This window comes from Oncorhynchus nerka, linkage group LG25, assembly GCF_034236695.1.
Source record: "Oncorhynchus nerka isolate Pitt River linkage group LG25, Oner_Uvic_2.0, whole genome shotgun sequence".
Lineage (NCBI taxonomy): Eukaryota > Metazoa > Chordata > Actinopteri > Salmoniformes > Salmonidae > Oncorhynchus > Oncorhynchus nerka.
Window position 1 is genome coordinate 38,785,157 of NC_088420.1, and position 21,934 is coordinate 38,807,090.

A 21,934-nucleotide genomic window follows, 5' to 3' on the forward strand; every position below is an offset into this window, starting at 1 on the left:
TATTTTGGCATGCAAAACCCCCACATAAATCAACTTGTTCCAAATAAATATTTGACGGATTGCAGCAGGATGATATTTCGCAATTGGTGTGAAAGTCATACAATGCAAAACTCGTCATACCAGCTGTATTTCTGCTTTAACGGTGAACACCTCAGATACACATGAAAACATGAAATTACCCTAGGAATCGATAGAACATCACTCAGAGATGCACAAAAACGACATAACATTCAAAATGGGTGAATCTTTCCTTTAAAAGCGAAGAAAAAAAGTCATGGCCAAATCAATCAATAACAGACATGAGTGTACGTGCGTGTGCATGGTGCTATTTTATGAATGAGCTGTCCAGCCTTGTACTGCAGATGCAGATGTGTATGTGTCCTTATTCACTCTAAACAGCTTAGTGAGATAGTCATGTGTATTGGATGACACGCTTCACTGCAACGTGGACACAAAAATAAGGATATCCTAAATTCCCTCTTTGGTGTGGAATTGTAGTGCACAACTGAATATTGAGAGGAAAGACCTCAACTCCTCTTCTTTCGATGAGCAATGACCGTACAGACACCCAATCCACATTACAGATGTTTTCCATTTTGTGCCGTATGTTAAAGGCCCAAAAACGTGATATTTCTGTGTTTTATATTTCCACACTATGAGTACTGTGAAATTGGGACAATTATGATAATGCCTTTTAGTGCAAGAACTGTTTGAAAAGACCACCTGCAATTTCAGCCAGTTTTGGTGGAATAGAGTTTTGGCCTACCTGGTGACATCTCTGGAAATAACAGCAAATGTTCTGTTTCCCCGTTCCCCACTCAGACCACTCCCAGACAGGACTAGTAAAATGATTGCTAGAGAAATTGTTCTTTGCCAAGAAGCTGTCATTGTTTTTTTTGTTTTTTTTTTACCATAAAAACAGCTACATTGGACATTTACATTTCAGTTAATCTACTGAATGTTTTGAATTGAAATGGAAATGGACCCCAAACCTGAGTACTGTCTTTATAGTGTTCTTTACTCAAAACAATCCAGTAAGAATCAGCTGCTTAGTGGTTGAAAACTGTTGGATAGAAATAATCCTTAACTAACAATGCACAGTATACGTAGGAACTAGTTGGTTACAGGAAATGGCCTGGGGAAAATGGTCTGATCCTGTGAAGAGAAGTGCTCTGTACGATATGCTGTTTTGGATAAAAGGAGTGGTTTTTTTGTTGCTGTGTTGAAGTACAGTAGAGATGGAATAGTGCTTTCTACCCAAAGGTGCCTAATGCACTACTGTATCCACCTAAATCTTCCACTTGGACACACACACACACACACACACACACACACACACACACACACACACACACACACACGCGCGCGCGCGGCAGTGTGCTTCAGCTTTCATCTCTCACCTCCATTATTAAACATCTCTATTCACATGAGTGTTACATCACCCAATCACAGAGTTCTCTTTATCTCCAAAGCTGTCTTTAGCGTGCTCTCTCTCTCACTGCCTCTCTTTTTTTTCTCCCCTTCTTCCCTGATGCATCCTGGCCTCTCCACTCTATTTCTCTTCCTCTCTAACTATTGCTCTTGCATCCTGGCCCCTCTCTCTCTTTATCTCTCTCTCTATTCTCCACCTCTGCCCCTTCCTCAATATTTAATTGAATTTCATTTGCATGAAATACATTTAAATGTGTTTTTGATACTAGTTGAATGACATGGACTCTCTCTCTGTCTGTCTCCAGGCGAACCTGAAGAAGTTTATGGAGTATGTTCAGCAGAGGAACATTGAGAAGGTGTCCAAATTCCTGGAGAAAGGTCTGGACCCCAACTTCCACGACCCTGAATCGGGAGGTGAGGAGCCTGTTGCATCTCCTTTATAACCGTTGCGTAAATTTCACACTAAGTATCTGCCATGTGCCATTTCTGAAAATAATACACACGTCATTTTCCTTATAAATTTCCTGTGCGAACGTGAACGAGCATTGTAACTCCGCCTGGAAAACACCCTCCATTAACCTTTTATGTTGACTGTAACACCCTTTATAATTTGGAACTATTGGAATTAGATCACGTCAGTTTCTAAAAGAAAGAGCAATGGCAAATTTGATCTCATTTTTTGTAAAGGTGTGCTCTTCAACCGATCGCTGCCCGCACCTGCCAGCCAGCCCGTCCAGCATCACTACTCTGGACGGTTCTGACTTAGAATACGTGGACAACTACAAATACCTAGGTGCCTGGTTAGACTGTAAACTCTCCTTCCAGACTCACATTAAACATCTCCAATCCAAAATTAAATCTAGAATCGGCTTCCGATTCTCATGCTGCCAAACATACCCTCGTAAAACTGACCATTCTACCGATCCTCGACTTCAGCGACGTCATTTACAAAATAGCCTCCAACACTCTACTCAACAAATTGGATGGAGTCTATCACAGTGCCATCCATTTTGTCACCAAAGCCCCATATACTACCCATCACTGCGACCTGTATGCTCTCGTTGGCTGGCCCTCTCGTTGGCTGGCCCCCTACTTGACACCAAACCCACTTGCTCCAGGTCATCTACAAGTCTCTGCTAGGTAAATCCCCGCCTTATCTCAGCTCACTGATCACCATAGCAGCACCCACCCATAGCACCCATAGCACGCGCGCCCACCCGTAGACAATTCTTCCTTTGGCCACCTCTCCTTCCAGTACTCTGCTGCCAATGACTGGAACGAACTGCAAAAATCTCGGAAGCTGGACACTCTTACCTCCCTCACTAGCATTAATTAAGCACCAGCTTTCAGAGCAGCTCACAGATCACTGCACCTGTACATAGCTCATCTGTAAATAGCCCATCCAATCTACCTCATCCCCATACTGTATTCATTTATGTATTTATCTTGCTCATTGCACCACAGTATCTCAACTTGCACATTCATCTTCTGCACATCTACCATTCCAGTGTTTAATTCCTATATTGTAATTACTTTGCCACCATGGTCTATGTATTACCTTACCTCTCTAATCCTAATTCATTTGCACATGCTGTATATTGACCTTTCTACAGTATTATTGATTGTATGTTTGTTTATTTCATGTGTAACTCTGTATTGTTGTATGTGTTGAACTGCTTTGCTTTATCTTGGCCAGGCGCAGTTGTAAATGAGAACTTCCTCTCATCTAGCCTACCTGGTTAAATAAAGGTGAAATAAAATAAAAAATAAAATAAAACATATTTTTTTATATTTTGCAGTGACTTTTTCAAACTAAACATTCATGTTGCCTATAGCAGTTCTGCAAGATTTATTGTAGCCTATATTCAAAACAATTTAAAAGTAGGCTAAATGCTACAGCCCACACTATGCAAAAGGCAAATTGTTGTTTATCAAAATACATTACCATTCAGAAGTTTGGGGTCACTTAGAAATCTCCTTGTTTTTGAAAGAAAGCAACCTTTTTGTCCATAAAAATTACATCAAATTGATCAGAAATACAGTGTAGACATTGTTAATGTTGTAAATGACTATTGTAGCTGGAAACGGCTGATTATTTATGGAATATCTACATAGGTGTATAGAGGCCCATTATCAGCAACCATCACTCCTGTGTTCCAATGGCACGTTGTGTTAGCTAATCCAAGTAAAAAAAAAAAAAAAGTGAATTGACCATTAGAAAACCCTTTTGCAATTGTGTTAGCACAGATGAAAACTGTTGTCCTGATTAAAGAAACAATAAAACTGGCCTTCTTTAGACTAGTTAATTATCTGGAGCATTTGTGGGTTCGATTACAGGCTCATAATTGCCAGAAACAAATAACTTTCTTCTGAAACTCATCAGTCTATTCTTTTTCAGAGAAATTAAGGCTGAACTGAAGATATTGTACAGCGCTGTGTACTACCCCCTTCACAGAACAGCGCAAACTGCCTCTAACCAGAATAGAAAGAAGAGTGGGAGGCCCCGGTGCACATCTGAGCAAGAGCACAAGTACATTAGAGTGTCTAGTTTGAGAAACAGACGCCTCACAAGTAATTTACATTTACATTTAAGTCATTTAGCAGACGCTCTTATCCAGAGCGACTTACAAATTGGTGCATTCACCTTATGACATCAACTGGCAGCTTCATTAAATAGTACCCCCAAAACACCAGTCTCAACGTCAACAGTGAAAAGGTGACTCTGGTATGCTGGCCTTCCAAATCAAATAAAATTAAATTGTATTGGTCACATACACATGGTTAGGAGATGTCAATGCGAGAGTAGCGAAATGCTTGTGCTTCTAGTTCCGACCATGCAGTAATATCTAACAATGAACAATTTCACAACAACTACCTAATACACACAAGTGTAAAGGAATGAATAAGAATATGTACACATAAATATATGGATGAGCGATGGCCGAACGGCATAGGCAGAATACAATAGATGGTATAGAGTACAGTATATACATATGAGGTGAGTAATGTAGGGTATGTAAACATTATATAAAGTGGCATTGTTTAAAGTGACTAGTGATACATTTATTACATCCATTTTTCATTATTAAAGTGGCTAGAGATTTGAGTCAGTATGTTGGCAGCAGCCACTCAATGTTAGTGATGTCTGTTTAACAGTCTGATGGCCTTGAGATAGAAGCTGTTTTTCAGTCTCTCGGTCCCAGCTTTGATGCACCTGAACTGACCTCGCCTTCTGGATGATAGCGGGGTGAACAGGCAGTGGCTCGGGTGGTTGTTGTCCTTGATGATCTTTTTGGCCTTCCAGTGACTTCCGGTAGTGTAGGTGTCTTGGAGGGCAGGTAGTTTAGTTTGCCCCCGGTGATGCGTTGTGCAGAGCTCACTACCCTCTGGAGAGCCTTGCGGTTGTGGGCGGAGCAGTTGTCATACCAGGCGGTGATACAGCCCGACAGGATACTCTCGATTGTGCATCTGTAAACATTTGTGTGTGTTTTTGGTGACAAGCCAAATTTCTTCAGCCTCCTGAGGTTGAAGAGGCGCTGTTGCGCCTACTTCACCACGCTGTCTGTGTGGGTGGACCATTTCAGTTTGTCCGTGATGTGTATACCGAGGAACTTAAAATGTTCCACCTTCTCCACTACTGTCCCGTTGATGTGGATAGGGGGGTGCTCCCTCTGTTTCCTGAAGTCCACGATCTTCTCCTTTGTTTTGTTGACGTTGAGTGTGAAGTTATTTTTCCTGACACCACACTCCGAGGGCCTTCACCTCCTCCCTGTAGGCCGTTTCGTCGTTGTTGGTAATCAAGCCTACCACTGTAGTGTCATCTGCAGACTTGATGATTGAGTTGGAGGCGTGCATGGCCACGCAGTCATGGGTGAACAGGTAGTACAGGAGAGGGCTGAGAACCCACCCTTGTGGGGCCCCAGTGTTGAGGATCAGCGGGGTGGAGATGTTGTTTCCTATTCTCACCACTGGGGGCAGCCAGTCAGAAAGTCCAGGACCCAGTTGCACAGGGCGGGGTCGAGACCTAGTGTCTCGAGCTTATTGATGAGTTTGGAGGGCACTATGGTCTTAAATGGTGAGCTGTAGTCGATGAACAGCATTCTTACATAGGTATTCCTCTTGTCCAGATGGGTTAGGGCAGTGTGCAGTGTGATTGCGTCATCTGTGGAACCATTGGGGCGGCTAGCAAATTGGAGTGGGTCTAGGGTGTCAGGTAGGGTGGAGGTGTCACGCCCTGACCTGAGTATTCTTTGTTTTCTTTATTGGTTTGGTTTGGTCAGGGTGTGACATGGGTGATGTATGTGTAGGTATAAAAACATGCAGAGAAGAGCGTAAATCGGCTATAATAATTACACATAGTATTTTATTTCCAATTTATTTTCATGACATTTGCAGAATAAATTCCTCATCTTATTTTTCCTCAATCCTTTTCCTCAACCCTTCAATCCGTGTCCGGGCCGGGTGAGGTTTCCCGTGTTGAGTCAAATTAAGCCACAAAAGATGAGGAATTTATTCTGCAATTGTTATGAAAATAAATTGGAAATAACATACTATGTGTAATTATTATAGCCGATTTACGCTCTTCTCTGCATCTTGTTATTATGTTTTTATGAATAAGCTTTTCATCATATCCACCTTTTGCACCAAAACATACTTGCTCGTTTGTAATACAACACTCACTAGAACATGTGCATACGCACGGTCTAATGTTTGGGTGGAGGAAAGGAAATTCTCATGGCAATTGGGGTATATTTTGTAAGTACGCAACATTTAAAAATGAGGCCCCGGAAATGATGGAATCAAAGACACCTGCAGAGTTCATTTAGATCAAACAAAACAGTGTTAAAAAACATGAATAAAAACATTGACTAGATGTAAAAAAGAAAAACGTCCCTGCAAATGTTAAGGATGGAAGGGGGCATGACTTAAAAAATGCCAGTGATAACTAATTTGCCTCTGCTAGTGTTAAAGAGAGGAAGAGATATATACAGAGACATACAGACAGATACAGAGATATTATACAGACAGACTACTACAGACAGACGGACGGACGGACAAACTGACACAGGAACAGACTGACACAGAAACTGACACAGAAACAGACAAACAGATACACAGATAGACGTAAACACTTAGACGGAAGTAAACACTTAGACGGGCAGATAGAGGTAGATAACAAGCTCGGCTGTGATTATTCTGGTTGGCTGCCTGCTGAGCGATTTCCGTCTAACCCTTTCTGCTCCATACCAATGCATGCTGGGTAAAGCTGGATTATTTCATGCTAATCTCCTCATGTTTATGCAAATGTTTATGCAGCCATTTGTTGAGAGCCTCCAGTGAGGTGACCTCAGAGTGAGAGAGAGAGAGAGAGAGAGAGAGAGAGAGAGAGAGAGAGAGAGAGCAAACGGAAAATACATTTTGTTAATTTTGTTTGAAATGCTAGTTTCGTTGTCTGTGTGTGCACGTGTTTTTGAATATACTAAACCAGAGTTTCCCAAACTCGGTCCTCAGGCACCAAGATGTGCACATTTTGGTTTTTGCCCTAACACTACACATCTTATTCAAATGATCAATGCCAGATGATTAGCTGATTATTTGATTCAGCTGTGTAGTGCTAGGGCAAAAATCAAAACGTGCACCCCTTGGGGGCCTGAGGACCGAGTTTGGGAAACCATGTACTAAACCCACAGTTCATCCCATGCACTTTCTTTGATGAAGAGGTGTATTTGATGAAGAAATGTAAAAAATATATGACATTAATTGCTTCTTAGTGTTTTGTTGCATCTTCATCAAATCAAACAAACACACACACACACACACAGACTGTTTGCTAACTCGGACACTCTTCTCTCTATATCTTATCTCTTCTCTGTCTCTGTCTGGTTTTTATAAATATCAACTCCATCATGTTTTTCACACAAAGTCATTTCACTGACGAGGCAAATCAAAGGCACGATATTTGTCTTCTTAAATGAATCACTTGAAAGGCATGAGAGTGGATTCATCTGGAAAAGGAAATAGTTTTTCCCTCATCACTCTAATCAAAGTAATTTAAAAGGGGAAGGCCTTCTTAATCCAATGTTTTGATTTATTTGTATACAACTAATTGATTTCTCAAGCACAGAATAGGGATTCTGTAGTCATTGTTATTCTTTATTTTTGCTATATTACAAGTTAACCCCATACGGTCGATGTCCGCACCCCCGCAAAATCTATTCAACTTTTTTTTGATCCCCATAAATATCCACCATATCCATCTATGTTGCACTTCCGCATCTAAAATTGTCTGTAGCGTCAGAACGGTTTGGTCTACAAACTATTATGACCCCTCTACGGAAAGATGAGACTCCCACTAACACGCTCTTGACACAAGACTCGTCTGAAGGTCCACCGGGACCAGTTGAAAAAATGGATGGAAGTATATATGGAGACTGTTCAGTGCCAAAAATAAGGGTTTAAATACATGTATACAATTTTTTCAAATAAACAAAATAATAACAATATAACAATAACAATATCAATGTGTTTACATACTGTAGCAATAAGGCCAAATATATGTTTTGATCAAATAGTTTTTAAATTTTTTAAAAATACTTTCAGGGGTTCTTAAAATTCAAAATCAAATAGCAAAATGATCCTTTGTATGTCCTTCTTAAAACAATTCCATATACACCACATGACCAAAAGTATGTGGACACCAGCTCGTCGAACATTTCATTTAAAATTCATGGGCATTAATGTGGAGTTTGTCCACCTTTTGCTGCTATAACAGCCTCACCTCTTCTGGGAAGGCTTTCCACTATATGTTGGAACATTGCTGTGAGGACCTGCATCCATTCAGCCAGAAGAGCATTAGTGAGGTCGAGCACTGATGTTTGGTGATTAGGCCTGGCTCGCAGTTGGTGTTCCAATTCATCCCAAAGGTGTTCACTGGGGTTGAAGTCAGGACTCTGTGCAGGCCAGTCAAGTTCTTCCACAACAATCTCTACAAAGCATTTCTGTATGGACCTCACTTTGTGCACGGGGGCATTCTCATGATGAAACAGGAAAGGGCCTTTCCCAAACTGTTGCCACAAAGTTGGAAGCACAGAATCATCTAGAAAGTCATTGTACGTTGTAGCGTTAAGATTGTTCTTCACTCAAACTAATAAGAGGCCTAGCCCAAACCATGAAAAACAGCCCCAGATCATTATTCCTCCTTCACCAAACTTTACAGTTGGCACTGTGCATTCGGGCAGGTAGCATTCTCCTGTCCATCAGCTGGTGAAACGTGATTCATCACTCCAGAGAACGCATTTCCACTGCTCCAGAGTGGCCTACCACTTCACTGCTGTCGCTCCTAGACGTTTCTACTTCACAATAAAAGCACTTCAGTAAGGTCGTTCTAATGCCAACGTTTGACTATGGAGATTGTGTGGCTGTGTGCTCGGGTTCTATATACCTGTCAGCAACAAGTATAGCTGAAAAAGCCAAATCCACTCATTTGAAGGGGTGTCCACATATTTCTGTATATATAGTGTAGCTTTGTAGAAATCATTTGGAAGCTAGGGATGATTAGGTGGCCATAATGTAATGATTGCCAGGTTGAATACTGGGATTAACACCTCTATTCTAGTGTTAGTCTGATAGTTTCATGTGATATGGGATCTACAGGGACTTCATTTGAAGGATGGAGGAAAGCACCAAATAGACATTTATTCATCAACTGGTATGAGAAGGACAGCATTTACTAAATGAGAATGAGATATGATGAGATTAATGGGATATGATGAGATTAAAAACATGATTCCAATCTAATGGAACCTAATCTGAGGTCATCCATAGGGTGGGAGGGTTAATGTATGGACATTTACACTCCACTGCATTCCTCTACCATACTACATTTGAAAGTCAACCCTAATGCAGAACACATGCTTCTGTCTCAGTACCGTCCACAATGTAAACTGGAAAGCTTCCCTGTTGCATATTAAACAGGGTTCCTCTCTCCCCCTGTGTGCTGTAGAATGTCCTCTGACCATGGCATCTCAGCTGGAGGGCTGTGCAGACCTCATCAAGGTGCTGAAGAGTGGAGGAGCTCACCTGGACTTCAGGACCCAAGACGGCATCACTGCCCTGCACAAGGCTGTCCGTACCAAGAACCATACAGCGCTCATAGTGAGTACACACAGACGCGCATGGGCATGTACTCAGTGAATGGATGTGTCATCACTGAATGGCTCTGATATGACTCATATAATTGTTTTCATCTTGAGAGCTATAGCTTTAGCGGAGAGAAGCCCGTCATCTTGATGGACCATGACCCTCTTCTTGATCTACATGAGTGCGGCAGCCGATGATAGGAAATATAGATGACACAAAGGAAACATAGTGTTTTCATACATGGGTTTTAATAGGTCCTGTTGGGCTTGTTTCTGTGAGTGTGTGCATTGGATGTGTGTGAGTTCTCTAGCTCTTTCTCTCACTTTCTCTCTCTCCTCTTTTCTCTCTCTCACTCTCTGCCAGACGTTGCTGGACCTGGGTGCGTCTCCTGACTATAAGGACAGTCGAGGGTTAAGTCCGCTCTATCACAGCTCTATGGTAGGAGGAGACCCGTACTGCTGTGAACTACTGCTCCATGACCACGCTCAGGTGGGCTGTGTGGACGAGAACGGATGGCAAGAGATACACCAGGTAAACACACACACACACATACAGAGGGCGAATGCTCTTCCCAGACATGGACACTACTGTAGACTGAGACTGTGAAATTGTGAGGAAACCTTTCCGATGGTTTTATGAGGAAGAAAATGTAGGGGGCGAGCAACGAGGGAGACGTACAATATTAATTTCCTAATTTGATGGGGCACAAAAGCACTGCAGACTTAATAAGGTTTTATATGGACGGAATGGGAGTAGCACTACAAGGCTTGATGAAACCCTGCAGACCCTGTCATTATATCAAAATCAAATCAAATCAAATGTATTTATATAGCCCTTCGTACATCAGCTGATATCTCAAAGTGCTGTACAGAAACCCAGCCTAAAACCCCAAACAGCAAGCAATGCAAGTGTAGAAGCACGGTGGCTAGGAAAAACTCCCTAGAAAGGCCAAAACCTAGGAAGAAACCTAGAGAGGAACCAGGCTATGTGGGGTGGCCAGTCCTCTTCTGGCTGTGCCGGGTGGAGATTATAACAGAACATGGCCAAGATGTTCAAATGATCATAAATGACCAGCATGGTCGAATAATAATAAGGCAGAACAGTTGAAACTGGAGCAGCAGCATGGCCAGGTGGACTGGGGACAGCAAGGAGTCATCATGTCAGGTAGTCCTGGGGCATGGTCCTAGGGCTCAGGTCAGTTGAAACTGGAACAGCAGCATGGCCAGGTGGACTGGGGACAGCAAGGATTCATCATGTCAGGTGGTCCTGGGGCATGGTCCTAGGGCTCAGGTCCTCCGAGAGAGAGAAAGAAAGAGAGAAGGAGAGAATTAGAGAACGCACACTTAGATTCACACAGGACACCGAATAGGACAGGAGAAGTACTCCAGATATAACAAACTGACCCCAGCCCCCCGACACATAAACTACTGCAGCATAAATACTGGAGGCTGAGACAGGAGGGGTCAGGAGACACTGTGGCCCCATCCGAGGACACCCCCGGACAGGGCCAAACAGGAAGGATATAACCCCACCCACTTTGCCACAGCAAAGCACAGCCCCCACACCACTAGAGGGATATCTTCAACCACCAACTTACCATCCTGAGACAAGGCTGAGTATAGCCCACAAAGATCTCCGCCACGGCACAACCCAGGGGGGGGGGGGGTGCCAACCCAGACAGGATGGCCACAACAGTGAATAAACCCACTCAGGTGACGCACCCCCTCCAGGGACGGCATGAGAGAGCCCCTTAAAGGACTGGAACACAATAACTGTTAACAGTACTGTGTCCACAGTGTTCCATTGTTCCCACTGCTCTCTCTTCTCCTCTCCTCTTCACACCAGCATGTCTGGGGAAATCCATGGTTACTCCACACTCCTGTCTTGTTCTCCCCCACCAACAGCCTCTGTTTCTGGGGTAGCATGGTGCCGTCACCACACAATTCAATGAAGGGTTAGTCTCGAGGCTTGGAGACCTACAGTATAATCAGGCTAAACTGACAGGCTGTTGGTAAGAGAATGAAAGAGAGGGATGACAATGGAGTATGAGAGAAAGAGTATGTGTTTGAGAAAGGAACTCTTACCCATTTTGAATTGGGGGGAGATGAAGCTGACACTAAATCTGGGCCTACAGGCCAGCTTTCCAGAGCTCTCCATTACTATACGACTATATACTCTATATGTTACCTTCCCTCTGTCTTCCATGGCGTTAGAAATGTGTGTGTGTGTGTGTGTGTGTGTGTGTGTGTGTGTGTGTGTGTGTGTGTGTGTGTGTGTGTGTGTGTGTGTGTGTGTGTGTGTGTGTGTGTGTGTCTGTCTGTCTGTCTGTCTGTCTGTGAATAATAGGAAACACAAATGAAGAGTGATAATAAAAATTACCATGTGTGCTGCTGGAACACACAGATAAGACAAAACAAAAGAGAGAGGGAACAATTAATATAGTGCCTGTGTGGGATAGAGAAATAGAGAAGAGAATAGAGAAGAGAAATGGGTTGTCTCCAATATCACACAATGTATGATACCACAATCACCCAAAATATCTTAATAACCCAAACTGGCATCCATGTGGCTCTAAGGCGGCCATCTTGTTTGTCTCCCCATAAAGGCGTGTCGTCATGGTCACGTTCAGCACTTGGAGCACCTGCTGTTTTACGGAGCTGACATGGCCGCCCAGAACGCCTCTGGAAACACCGCCCTGCACGTCTGTGCCCTCTACAACCAGGTAAGACACTGTATGGTGTGTGTTGTCAGATAAGTAGTGGTGAGTAAGAAGTGGTTTAGAAGGGTTTGACATATGTCTGTGTGTATTAAAGCTGTCTTTTCTAATGTTGCTTTCACTTTTCTAATGTTGCTTGCATTTTGGGGTGGCAGGTAGCCTAGCGGTTAGAGCTTTGGGCCAATAACCGAAAGGTTGTTGGATCAAATCCCTGAGTTGACAAGGTAAACATCTGTTGTTCTGCCCCTGAACAAGGCAGTTAACCCACTGTTCCCTGGTAGGACATTGTTGTAAATAAACATTCTTAATTGACTTCCCTAGTTAAATAAAGGTTACAAGTTACCTGGTCAATTCAGGCAGTGTACTGGTGCTAGGAGGGCGCTGAGTGGATGGACTGTCAGATTGAATGGAGACAATGTAAGAGTCATATTGATAGTAGCAAGTGATTTAGAGATGAGATTGATAGGCTCCAATGAAACATTGATTTCTGAGTTTGGGGACTGAGCCTTAAGTGTCTAATTGAAAAGCGATGGCTCAGGTGTTGAGAGCAGAGCACTAGGGTTGTGGAGTTGTTTCCTGTACGGGCCATGTCGACTGAATATGGCTTCGTATAAAAGTGTTTTTGTAAAGATTTCTGTCTGTGAAATGTACACACACACTGTGATGTAACACTGTGTGACAGTGTGTAGATTCTGTGCCAGAATCCTGCTGTACTTTTAACCACTAAGTGAACAGCATGGGGCGTGTGTGTGTGTGTGTGTTAGAGTGAAACCTTCTCCGCTGACTATATTCATGTGCAATGACCTGTTTCCAAGGCTCTAGAACACTACAGTCTCTAGAGAGTGTGTACATGCACACACAAGTGTGTCTGAGAGGGTCGAGGAGAAGAACATCAATACTTCATCAAGGCTGTTTGTTACACATGCACGGCTGGAGAGAGAGGGAGGGGAGGAGGAGAGAGGAGGAGAAAGAAGGAAACTGTAGACATGTGCATTTAAAACTTAATAGGAAATTAGGGCTCATACAATCATGAATAAAATGGCATTAAGTGGCATATTTTAGGTGATCCAAAGGTCCTTAAAATTGGTTGCCTACCATGTTACCTTAAACAACACAGATTTAATTCTCTGAGTTATGCTAATGAATATTCGTGGACAAATGGGAAAGTTAGGGGAAAAGGTGTTACTCCTCCCTTTCATAGACCCTGTCTCTGCAGGGTCCTATCGTCACAGACATGTTTCATCCCTCCAGTGTTTAGAGATGCAGGAGGCCACCGCTGAGCAGATCGATCCCATGGACAGAACTTTTAAATGGGGCTTAAAGGAGTAAATGCAGGGACGGGGACGGATGGGGGACAGGTGGTCTGGATGATTATCGAGGAATCAACACAGAGACACTAGCTCAGTGACATAGATTCATATGAGAGAGATACAGAGGGAAGGGATATGGAGAGCGGAGAGAGACAGAGAGAGAGAGAGGGAAAGAGAAATGTAGAGAGCCATACAAAAGAGATAGGGAAGAAAAAAAGAGGATGAAAGAGAAGGACATGACAGGCAGGCAGCCTCCAGATTGATGAGTCAATAAAGAGACAGTCCCAGTCAGTCAATCAGTCAGTCAGAAGTAGACTGGTTAATGCCCCTACTAGAGGGGAGTGATTGAGCAGACACAACACCAGCTGAGAATGGGATAACAGGAATCTGAGGGAATGAGTGGAACCCAGGTGGAATCACACACCTGTCAGACAAGACATGGAGAAGGAACAGAATGGCGTCAGGAAGATTCTAAATGTGAAAAGGCACACCTACTCATCCAAGGTTTTTCTTTATTTTTACTATTTTCTACATTGTAAAATAATAGTGGACATTAAAACTATGAAATAACACATATGGAATCATGTAGTAACCCAAACATTTTTAAACAAATTAAAATATATTTTATCTTTGAGATTCTTCAAAATAATCACCCTTTGCCTTGACGACGGATTTGCACATTCTTGGCATTCTCTCAAAGAGTTTCATGAGGTAGTCACCTGGAATGCAATTCAATTTTTTAGCTAGTGCGCCTTGTTAAAAGTTAATTTGGGGAATTGATTTCCTTCTTAATGCATTTGAGCCAATCAGTTGTGTTGTGGTAGGGGGGGATACAGAAGATAGCCCTATTTGGTAAAAGACCAAGTCCACATTATGGCAAGAACAGCTCAAATAAGCAAAGAGAAACAACAGTCCATCATTACCTTAAGATATGGTCAGTCAATCTGGAAAATTTCAAGAACTTTAAAAGTTTCTTCAAGTGTAGTCGCAAAAACCATCAAGAGCTATGATGAAACTGGTTTTCATGAGGACCGCCACAGGAATGGAAGACCCAGAGGTAACGCTGCTGCAGACGATAAGTTCATTAGAGTTTCCAGCCTCAGAAATTGCAGCCCAAATAAATTCTTCGCAGAGTTCAAGTAACAGACACATCTCAACATCAACTGTTCAGAGGAGACTGCATGAATCAGGCCTTCATGGTCGAATTTCTGCAAGGAAACCACTACTAAAGGACACCAATAAGAAGAAGAGACTTTGGGCCAAGAAACACGAGAAATGGACATTAAACAGGTGGAAATATGTCCTTTGGTCTGATGAGTCCAAATTTGAGATTTTTTTTGTTCCAACCTCTGTGTCTGTGTGAGACGGCGAGTAGGTGAATGGATGGTCTCTGCATGTGTGGTTCCCCATGTGTGGTTCCCACCAACTGGTGACACTGTCAGTGATTTATTTAGAATTTAAGGCACACTTTATAAGCATGGCTACAGCCGCATTCTGCAGCGATACACCATCCCATATGGTTTTCTCTTAGTGGGACTATCATTTGCTTTTCAACAGGACAATAACCCAACACACCTCCAGGCTGTGTAGGGGCTATTTGACCAAGAAGGAGAGTGATGGAGTGCTGCATCAGATGCTCTGGATAAGAGCGTCTGCTAAATGACTTAAATGTAAATGTAAATGTATGACCTGGTCTCCACAATCACCCAACCTCAACCAAATTGAGATGGTTTGGGATGAGTTGGACCGCAGAGTGAAGGAAAAGCAGCCAACAAAGCAGCCAACAAGCATATGTGGGAACTCCTTCAAGACAGTTGGAAAAGCATTCCAGGTGAAGCTGGTTGAGAGAATGCCAAGAGAGTGCAAAGCTGTCATCAAGACAAAGGGTGGCTACTATGAAGAATCTAAAATATGAAATATGTTTCGATTTGTTAAAACACTTTTTTTGGTTAATACATTATTTCATAGTTTTGATGTCTTCACTATTATTCTACAATGTAGAACATTGTAAAAAGAAAAACCCTTGAATGAGTAGGTGTTCAAACTTTTGACTGGTGCTGTATATTGTGGTAAAGAAACGTGGTGACGAAGTCTGCTGGATGCTTAAATGTTTCCTATAATATGACTAGTGCTGTGAGCAGGGAGAGGGATGTCCCTCTCTATAATTGGTCTCCTGGAGCGTTTGTGTGTGTGTGTGTGTGTGTGTGTGTGTGTGTGTGTGTGTGTGTGTGTGTGTGTGTGTGTGTGTGTGTGTGTGTGTGTGTGTGTGTGTGTGTGTGTGTGTGTGTGTGTGTGTGTGTGTGTGTGTGTGTGTATGTGTTTGTTTGTTGATGCATAGGTTATCCCCCATTCCAATTAAAAAGAGCATGCACACAGAAAGACACACTCATGGAGGGTCAAGATTGGGGAGAGATACTGAACAACCTCTCTTTCTTTCTCTCCATCACTTTCTCTCTGTTTTTACACTCGTCCCTCTCTCCCTTCTCTTATTCTCTCACTCCTGTCTCATGCATGTCACCCTCCTTAATGGATATTTTCTCATTCTCTGTAGATTATTCTGCTAGAGTCTCATGCCTAATGGACAACAGACACAGCCCTCCTCAATATGTATTAACCACCCTAGCTAATTCACCGTCAGAGCCTTTATGTGGTACAGCTACAATTATGCTTCTCACCTTTAAGTGTAAACCAGAAGAGACGTTTAAATGAGAGAAAGAATGAGTGGTACCACATAAGCGACTAGTGATTAGCTAACATCCTCAGGGGTTCAACTCTATAGGTTTTTAGCTATATTAGCGTACTAGCATTAACATGATGTGATTACGGGGCTATTACAGGAGAGGCAATGCATTATTGAACAGCCTTGTTAGGTAGAGGATGTTCTGCTGACTCCTTATGTCTACCTCTGCTTACCTTAAAAATACACACACACTGGAGGCAGACACACACACACGGAGGCAGACACACACACACGGAGGCAGACACGCACACACAGAGACACACACACATGGAGGCAGACACAAACACACACGGAGGCAGACACACACACACGGAGGCAGACACACACACACGGAGGCAGACACACACACACGGAGGCAGACACGCACACACAGAGACACACACACTGGAGGCAGACACACACACACGGAGGCAGACACACACACACGGAGGCAGACACGCACACACAGAGACACACACACATGGAGGCAGACACAAACACACACGGAGGCAGACACACACACACGGAGGCAGACAGACACACACACAGAGGCAGAGACACAGACACAGAGGCAGAGACACAGACACAGAGGCAGAGACACAGACACAGAGGCAGACACACACACAGACGCAGACACACACACGGAGACAGGCACACACACATGGAGGCAGACACACACACGGAGGCAGACACACACACAGAGGCAGAGACACAGACACAGAGGCAGACACACACACACAGACGCAGACACACACACGGAGACAGGCACATGCACAACTCAATGCAGGGTCGCACTGCTTTCATGTAGTTTGTCACCAAAAGAAGGCTCTACAGCACTCTTACTATAGGTTCCTGTGAGATCAATGTAATTTGAACAGAGATGTACGTTCCTGTGTGTGTGTGCGCGTGCGTGTGTGTGCGTGTGTGTATGCGTGATAATGACTCAATAGGGTCCAGGGAGAGAGCATGTTTGGTTAAGAAGATCAATCATAGAGCTGTTAATTCTACTCTGTGTTTTTAAATTAAATATCGATCTATACCCTGTAAACACATAACCCTAACCCATGGATCCCTCCTGAGAGAGGGAGGGGACTATACATTTACACACAGCACCAATGGCATAGCCTAATGACACACACATCCACAGCAACAGACACGCTATGTTAGGCTATGAATGGAGGGAGAGATTGGGGAAGAGGAGGGTGATGAGAATGCAGAGGAAGGGAAGGGGAGTGGAAGGCTCTCTCTCTCTCTCTAACTCTGGTCAGTGTAATTAGCAGACTTAGCTCTATTGGGACCAATTAGAGAATAGAGCTGGCACACAATAGAGCCTCATATATCGTGTGTGTGTGTGTGTGTGTGTTCTTGTGCATGCTTGTGCGTGAGTGCTGGTTCGTGTGTGTGCTGATGAATTGCCCAGCTATATGCAACCAAAATCCCAACATTTTACAACTGATTGTAAAAAAAAAAGTAAAGAAAATGCTCTCTTTCTCTTCCTCTTCCAGGATAGCTGTACCAGAGTTCTACTGTTTCGGGGAGTGAATAAAGAGATCAAGAACTACAACAGCCAGACGGCCTTTCAGGTGAGACTCTCCTTCCTTCTGCTGGCCTCTATCAGACATTACGTTCTAGCTCTACAATAACCACATGCCATAAGGAAAACTTTATATGACTTAATATGGGAGAAGGTTTCAGAAACTCTTGGAGGTCAAGGGAGGTGGACGTCAAAGATAATGTATTAATAATTGTTCTTCCATAACTACATGGCTTGAAGGCAACTCCACTTGAAACACTGTTTCTGTACTCTGGCCTGCCTCTGTGGCAAGATGTGTGATTAAGCCTGTGTCAAATTGACATTGACACAGATTTCCTCAACACATCAAAGTTAATTTGTTTGTACAGAGGGATAGCTGGCTCCACACAGCGCCAGCGCATGCACACACATTTGCCCACATACACGTGCACACGCTCACACAGTGCCAGAAATCAGAAACACACACTGCTATCAGACATCTGTTACAAGCAGCCTTTTAATGAAGGATTACTAATGTGTGAAATATGAATCAGAGAGAGAGAGAGAGAGAAAGCAAACAAAAGGATAACAAATTACAATATAATTTTGTTAATTTTGTTTGAAATGCTAGTTTTGTTGTGTCTGTGAGAGAGCGAGAGAGAGTAGTAGTGGCCAATGAGAGAGAGCGAGAGAGAGAGCGCAGTAGTGGCCAATAAGAGAGAGAGAGCGAGAGAGAGAACGCAGTAGTGGAGAGAGTGTGCAGTAGGGAGAGAGAGAGCACAGTAGGGAGGGAGGGAGGGAGATGTGGATGGAATGTGTTCCCCTGTTGCCTGTTAGCTGTTAGAGTAGATGTAGCATACATCTGATAATTGGTTCCCAACATGTATTTTCTTGAAACAACAGAGGCTAAGGTTTATTCCAGACAGACGCAGAGACTGAGACAGCATGTTTCAGCAGGGCTCTGTTATCCCCCATGAGAATGGCAGTTTCCTATGGGAGCCTTGTTTTACAGAACACTTGTGTTGAGAAGCAGGATACTAACCTGTTTTTGGGAAGGGAACAAACACACAACATATGTGACTTACTCCTCTCCTTCCTTCCCTCCCTCTGCTCTCTTCTCCTTCTCTCTCTTCCCCTTCCCACCTCTCTCCTCCCTCTTTCCTCCTCCAGGTTGCCATTATAGCAGGAAACTTTGACCTGGCCGAAATCATTAAGATCCACAAAGTGTCAGACGTTGGTGAGTAGGCGACATGCCATGGGTACGTGGCTAACAGCATGTGGTCATTGGACTTTAATTGAGTAAATCTCACCTCCATAGTGGTGTGAGAGTGTGAGAGGGTAAGAGCCAAGTGACTGAAGCACTCGTACTGTAGCCACTGTAATCACCCACTCTGTAATTATCCCTGATCATGTGCACTTTGTTGTGTGATTCAGTGTACTGGGAGTCAATATGCTACATGTGAAAATTCTGCCATCTAGTGTTAGACAGAAAGAATATCCCAGATTCCTAATTCAATGCAGTAAGATGTATGTACACATAAAGCTATGTAGCCTTGGTACTACCTCAGGGAATGTAGTAAGGGAATGGGGGGTACCTAATCAGTTGTACAACTGAATGCATCAAACTGAAATATCCATTTAACCCGACCCCTGTACACATTGTTATGTTGATTTGACTAGCAACATGTTGTGTCACCCTCTCCCAGTGCCTTTCAGGGAGACCCCCTCCTACACTAACCGTAGACGTGTGTTGGTGGGAGGACTGCCCTCGCCCCGCTCCCTTCTGCGCTCCGCTAGCGACAACAACCTCAACGGGGAGAGCGTTCACGGTCTGGGGCAGGGCCTGCGGCAGGGTCACGGTCGACAGGGTCAGTCTCCTGTCCCCTCTCTGAGGAGCCTGCCTGCACTGGGACAACACCAACAACACGCCAGCCTGGGGGAGGTGAGTGAGTGAGTGAGTGAGTGAGTGAGTGAGTGAGTGAGTGAGTGAGTGAGTGAGTGAGTGAGTGAGTGAGTGAGTGAGTGAGTGAGTGAGTGAGTGAGTGAGTGAGTGAGTGAGTGAGTGAGTGAGTGAGTGAGTGAGTGAGTGAGTGAGTGAGTGAGTGAGTTAGTGGGTGGGTGAGTGAGTGGGTGAGTGAGTGTTTTGGTTTTTGCGCTAACACTACACATCTTATTCAAATGATCAAAGCTAGATGATTAGCTGATTATTTGATTCAGCTGTGTAGTGCTAGGGCAAAAATCAAAACGTGCACCCCTTGGGGTCCTGAGGACCGAGTTTGGGAAACCCTGTACTAAAGAGAGAGAGAGAGAGCGAGAGAGAGAGAGAGAGAGAGAGAGCTTTGACTATGTACAGACTCAGTGAGCATTGATTTGGAGAAAGGTTGCCATAGGAAGACCTCGCTCTTAAGAGAAGACAGGCTATATGCACAAGAGAAGACAGGCTATGTGCCCACAAAATGAGGTGGAAACTGAGCTGCATTTTTTAACCTCCTGCTAAATCTATGACCATATTAGAGACACATATTTCCCTCAGATTACACAGACCCACAAATAATTAAAAAAATAGACTGGTGGGTGACCATTTGTGACCTGTTGTCAGGGAAGGGCAACCAGTGAAGAACAAACACCACTGTAAATACAACCCATGTTTATGTTGAATTTTTTCACCTTTTTTTACTTTTTGCACATCATTACAACACTCTATAAAGACATAATATGACATTTGAAATGTCTTTATTCTTTTGGAACTTGTTTATTTGACTTTTTGTTTATCCATTTCACTTGCTTTTCCAATGTAAACATATGTTTCCATGCCAATAAAGACCCTTGAATTGAATGGCGAGAAAGCGAGTTTGTGTGTGTGTGTGTGTGTGTGTGTGTGTGTGTGTGTGTGTGTGTGTGTGTGTGTGTGTGTGTGTGTGTGTGTGTGTGTGTGTGTGTGTGTGTGTGTGTGTGTGTGTGTGTGCGTGTGTGTGTGTGCCTACATGTGTGTGTGACAGTGTGTGTGCTGTGTTCCAGACTCATCATGGAGAGGTGCCAGACAGCAGTCTCCAGAGCACAGGCAGCTCTCGCTCCTCCCACTCCCGCTCTCCCTCGCTACACAGTCATCTGCATGAGGGCGATCAGAGCGTCAGGAGGACACACGGACACGCTCTGGGACATGTCCATCGAGGACGCCTCAGGTGAGACGGACAATCAATCAATCATATATCGAATACCTTGGGGGACATTGAACTGTGCTGTTGTCTGTTCTAATAGGCCAGCTCCTCCTCTCTCCTCCTTGTCCTTGTCTCTCAAGTGTCTTACTCACAGAGTGGCAGGTAGCCTAGTGGTTAGAGCGTTGGGCCAGTAACTGAAAGGTTGCAAAATCAAATCCCTGAACCGACAAGGTAAAAATCTGTCCTTCTGCCTCTGAACAAGGCAGTTAACTCACTGTTTCTAGGCTGTCATTGAAAATAAGAACATGTTCTTAACTGGCTTGCCTGGTCAAATAAAGAATGGTTCACACTGTGATATATGTGTTTGTCAGGGGGGTGCTGGTCAGCGGGCTGGCTACTATTAATTGTAATAGATGTCTAGTAGGGTGGTTTGCATAAGGAGCTGGACTGGAGACGTACATGAGCTACACTCAGATATCCAGTCCATGCTTGTGGAGTGCATTGGGATAAATTGAGCAGATTGCTGAGGTTTCTAAGTGTTTTATTGTGATCATGTGTCAGTACTAGGGTATTGACAAATTGACTATTAAAGTATATTGACAAATTTAACGTTTAAAGTATATTTCTGTTACGGTTTTCCGTTAAAACGATGAGAAACTCATAAAATTCCACGTCAAATCCTATTGCGTAGTTTGACCACTAGGGAGAAATAAAGTTCTATCTCAGTCACACAGCAGGCGGCATCTGAAATGTTCTCACGAAGACAACCGTTAATTCACGTTGATTCGTGTTGCTTCCGTTTGTTAGCGACTCACAACAAAACTTTCAACTAGCCGAGTGATCACTGTTCTTCTCCCAGCTTTCTTTTTTCTCTCACTCAATTTCCATCCAACCGCTCCCTCTACACACGCGTGCTGTGCATTAGTCCTTCAGAAATGACTGCCTATA

General features: G+C 43.6%; 1 protein-coding gene across 1 annotated transcript; it reads left to right on the forward strand.

Moving 5' to 3' along the window:
• Positions 1–299: 299 nt before the first annotated feature.
• Positions 300–21,014, forward strand: LOC115109802 (SH3 and multiple ankyrin repeat domains protein 3-like). Its single transcript, XM_065009937.1, has 9 exons — positions 300–305; positions 1,737–1,845; positions 9,434–9,585; positions 9,934–10,101; positions 12,176–12,292; positions 17,821–17,898; positions 18,999–19,065; positions 19,535–19,770; positions 20,847–21,014. The coding sequence occupies exons 1-9, from the start codon at positions 300–302 to the stop codon at positions 21,012–21,014; spliced, it is 1,101 nt and encodes a 366-aa protein (XP_064866009.1).
• The last annotated feature ends 920 nt before the right edge of the window (positions 21,015–21,934 follow it).

Excerpts from the sequence above, each read along its gene's own strand:
- LOC115109802 (XM_065009937.1), top strand. Across the intron at positions 9,586-9,933 it reads AGAACCATACAGCGCTCATA|ACGTTGCTGGACCTGGGTGC; the intron begins GTGAGTACACAC and ends ACTCTCTGCCAG. Across the intron at positions 19,066-19,534 it reads CCACAAAGTGTCAGACGTTG|TGCCTTTCAGGGAGACCCCC; the intron begins GTGAGTAGGCGA and ends ACCCTCTCCCAG.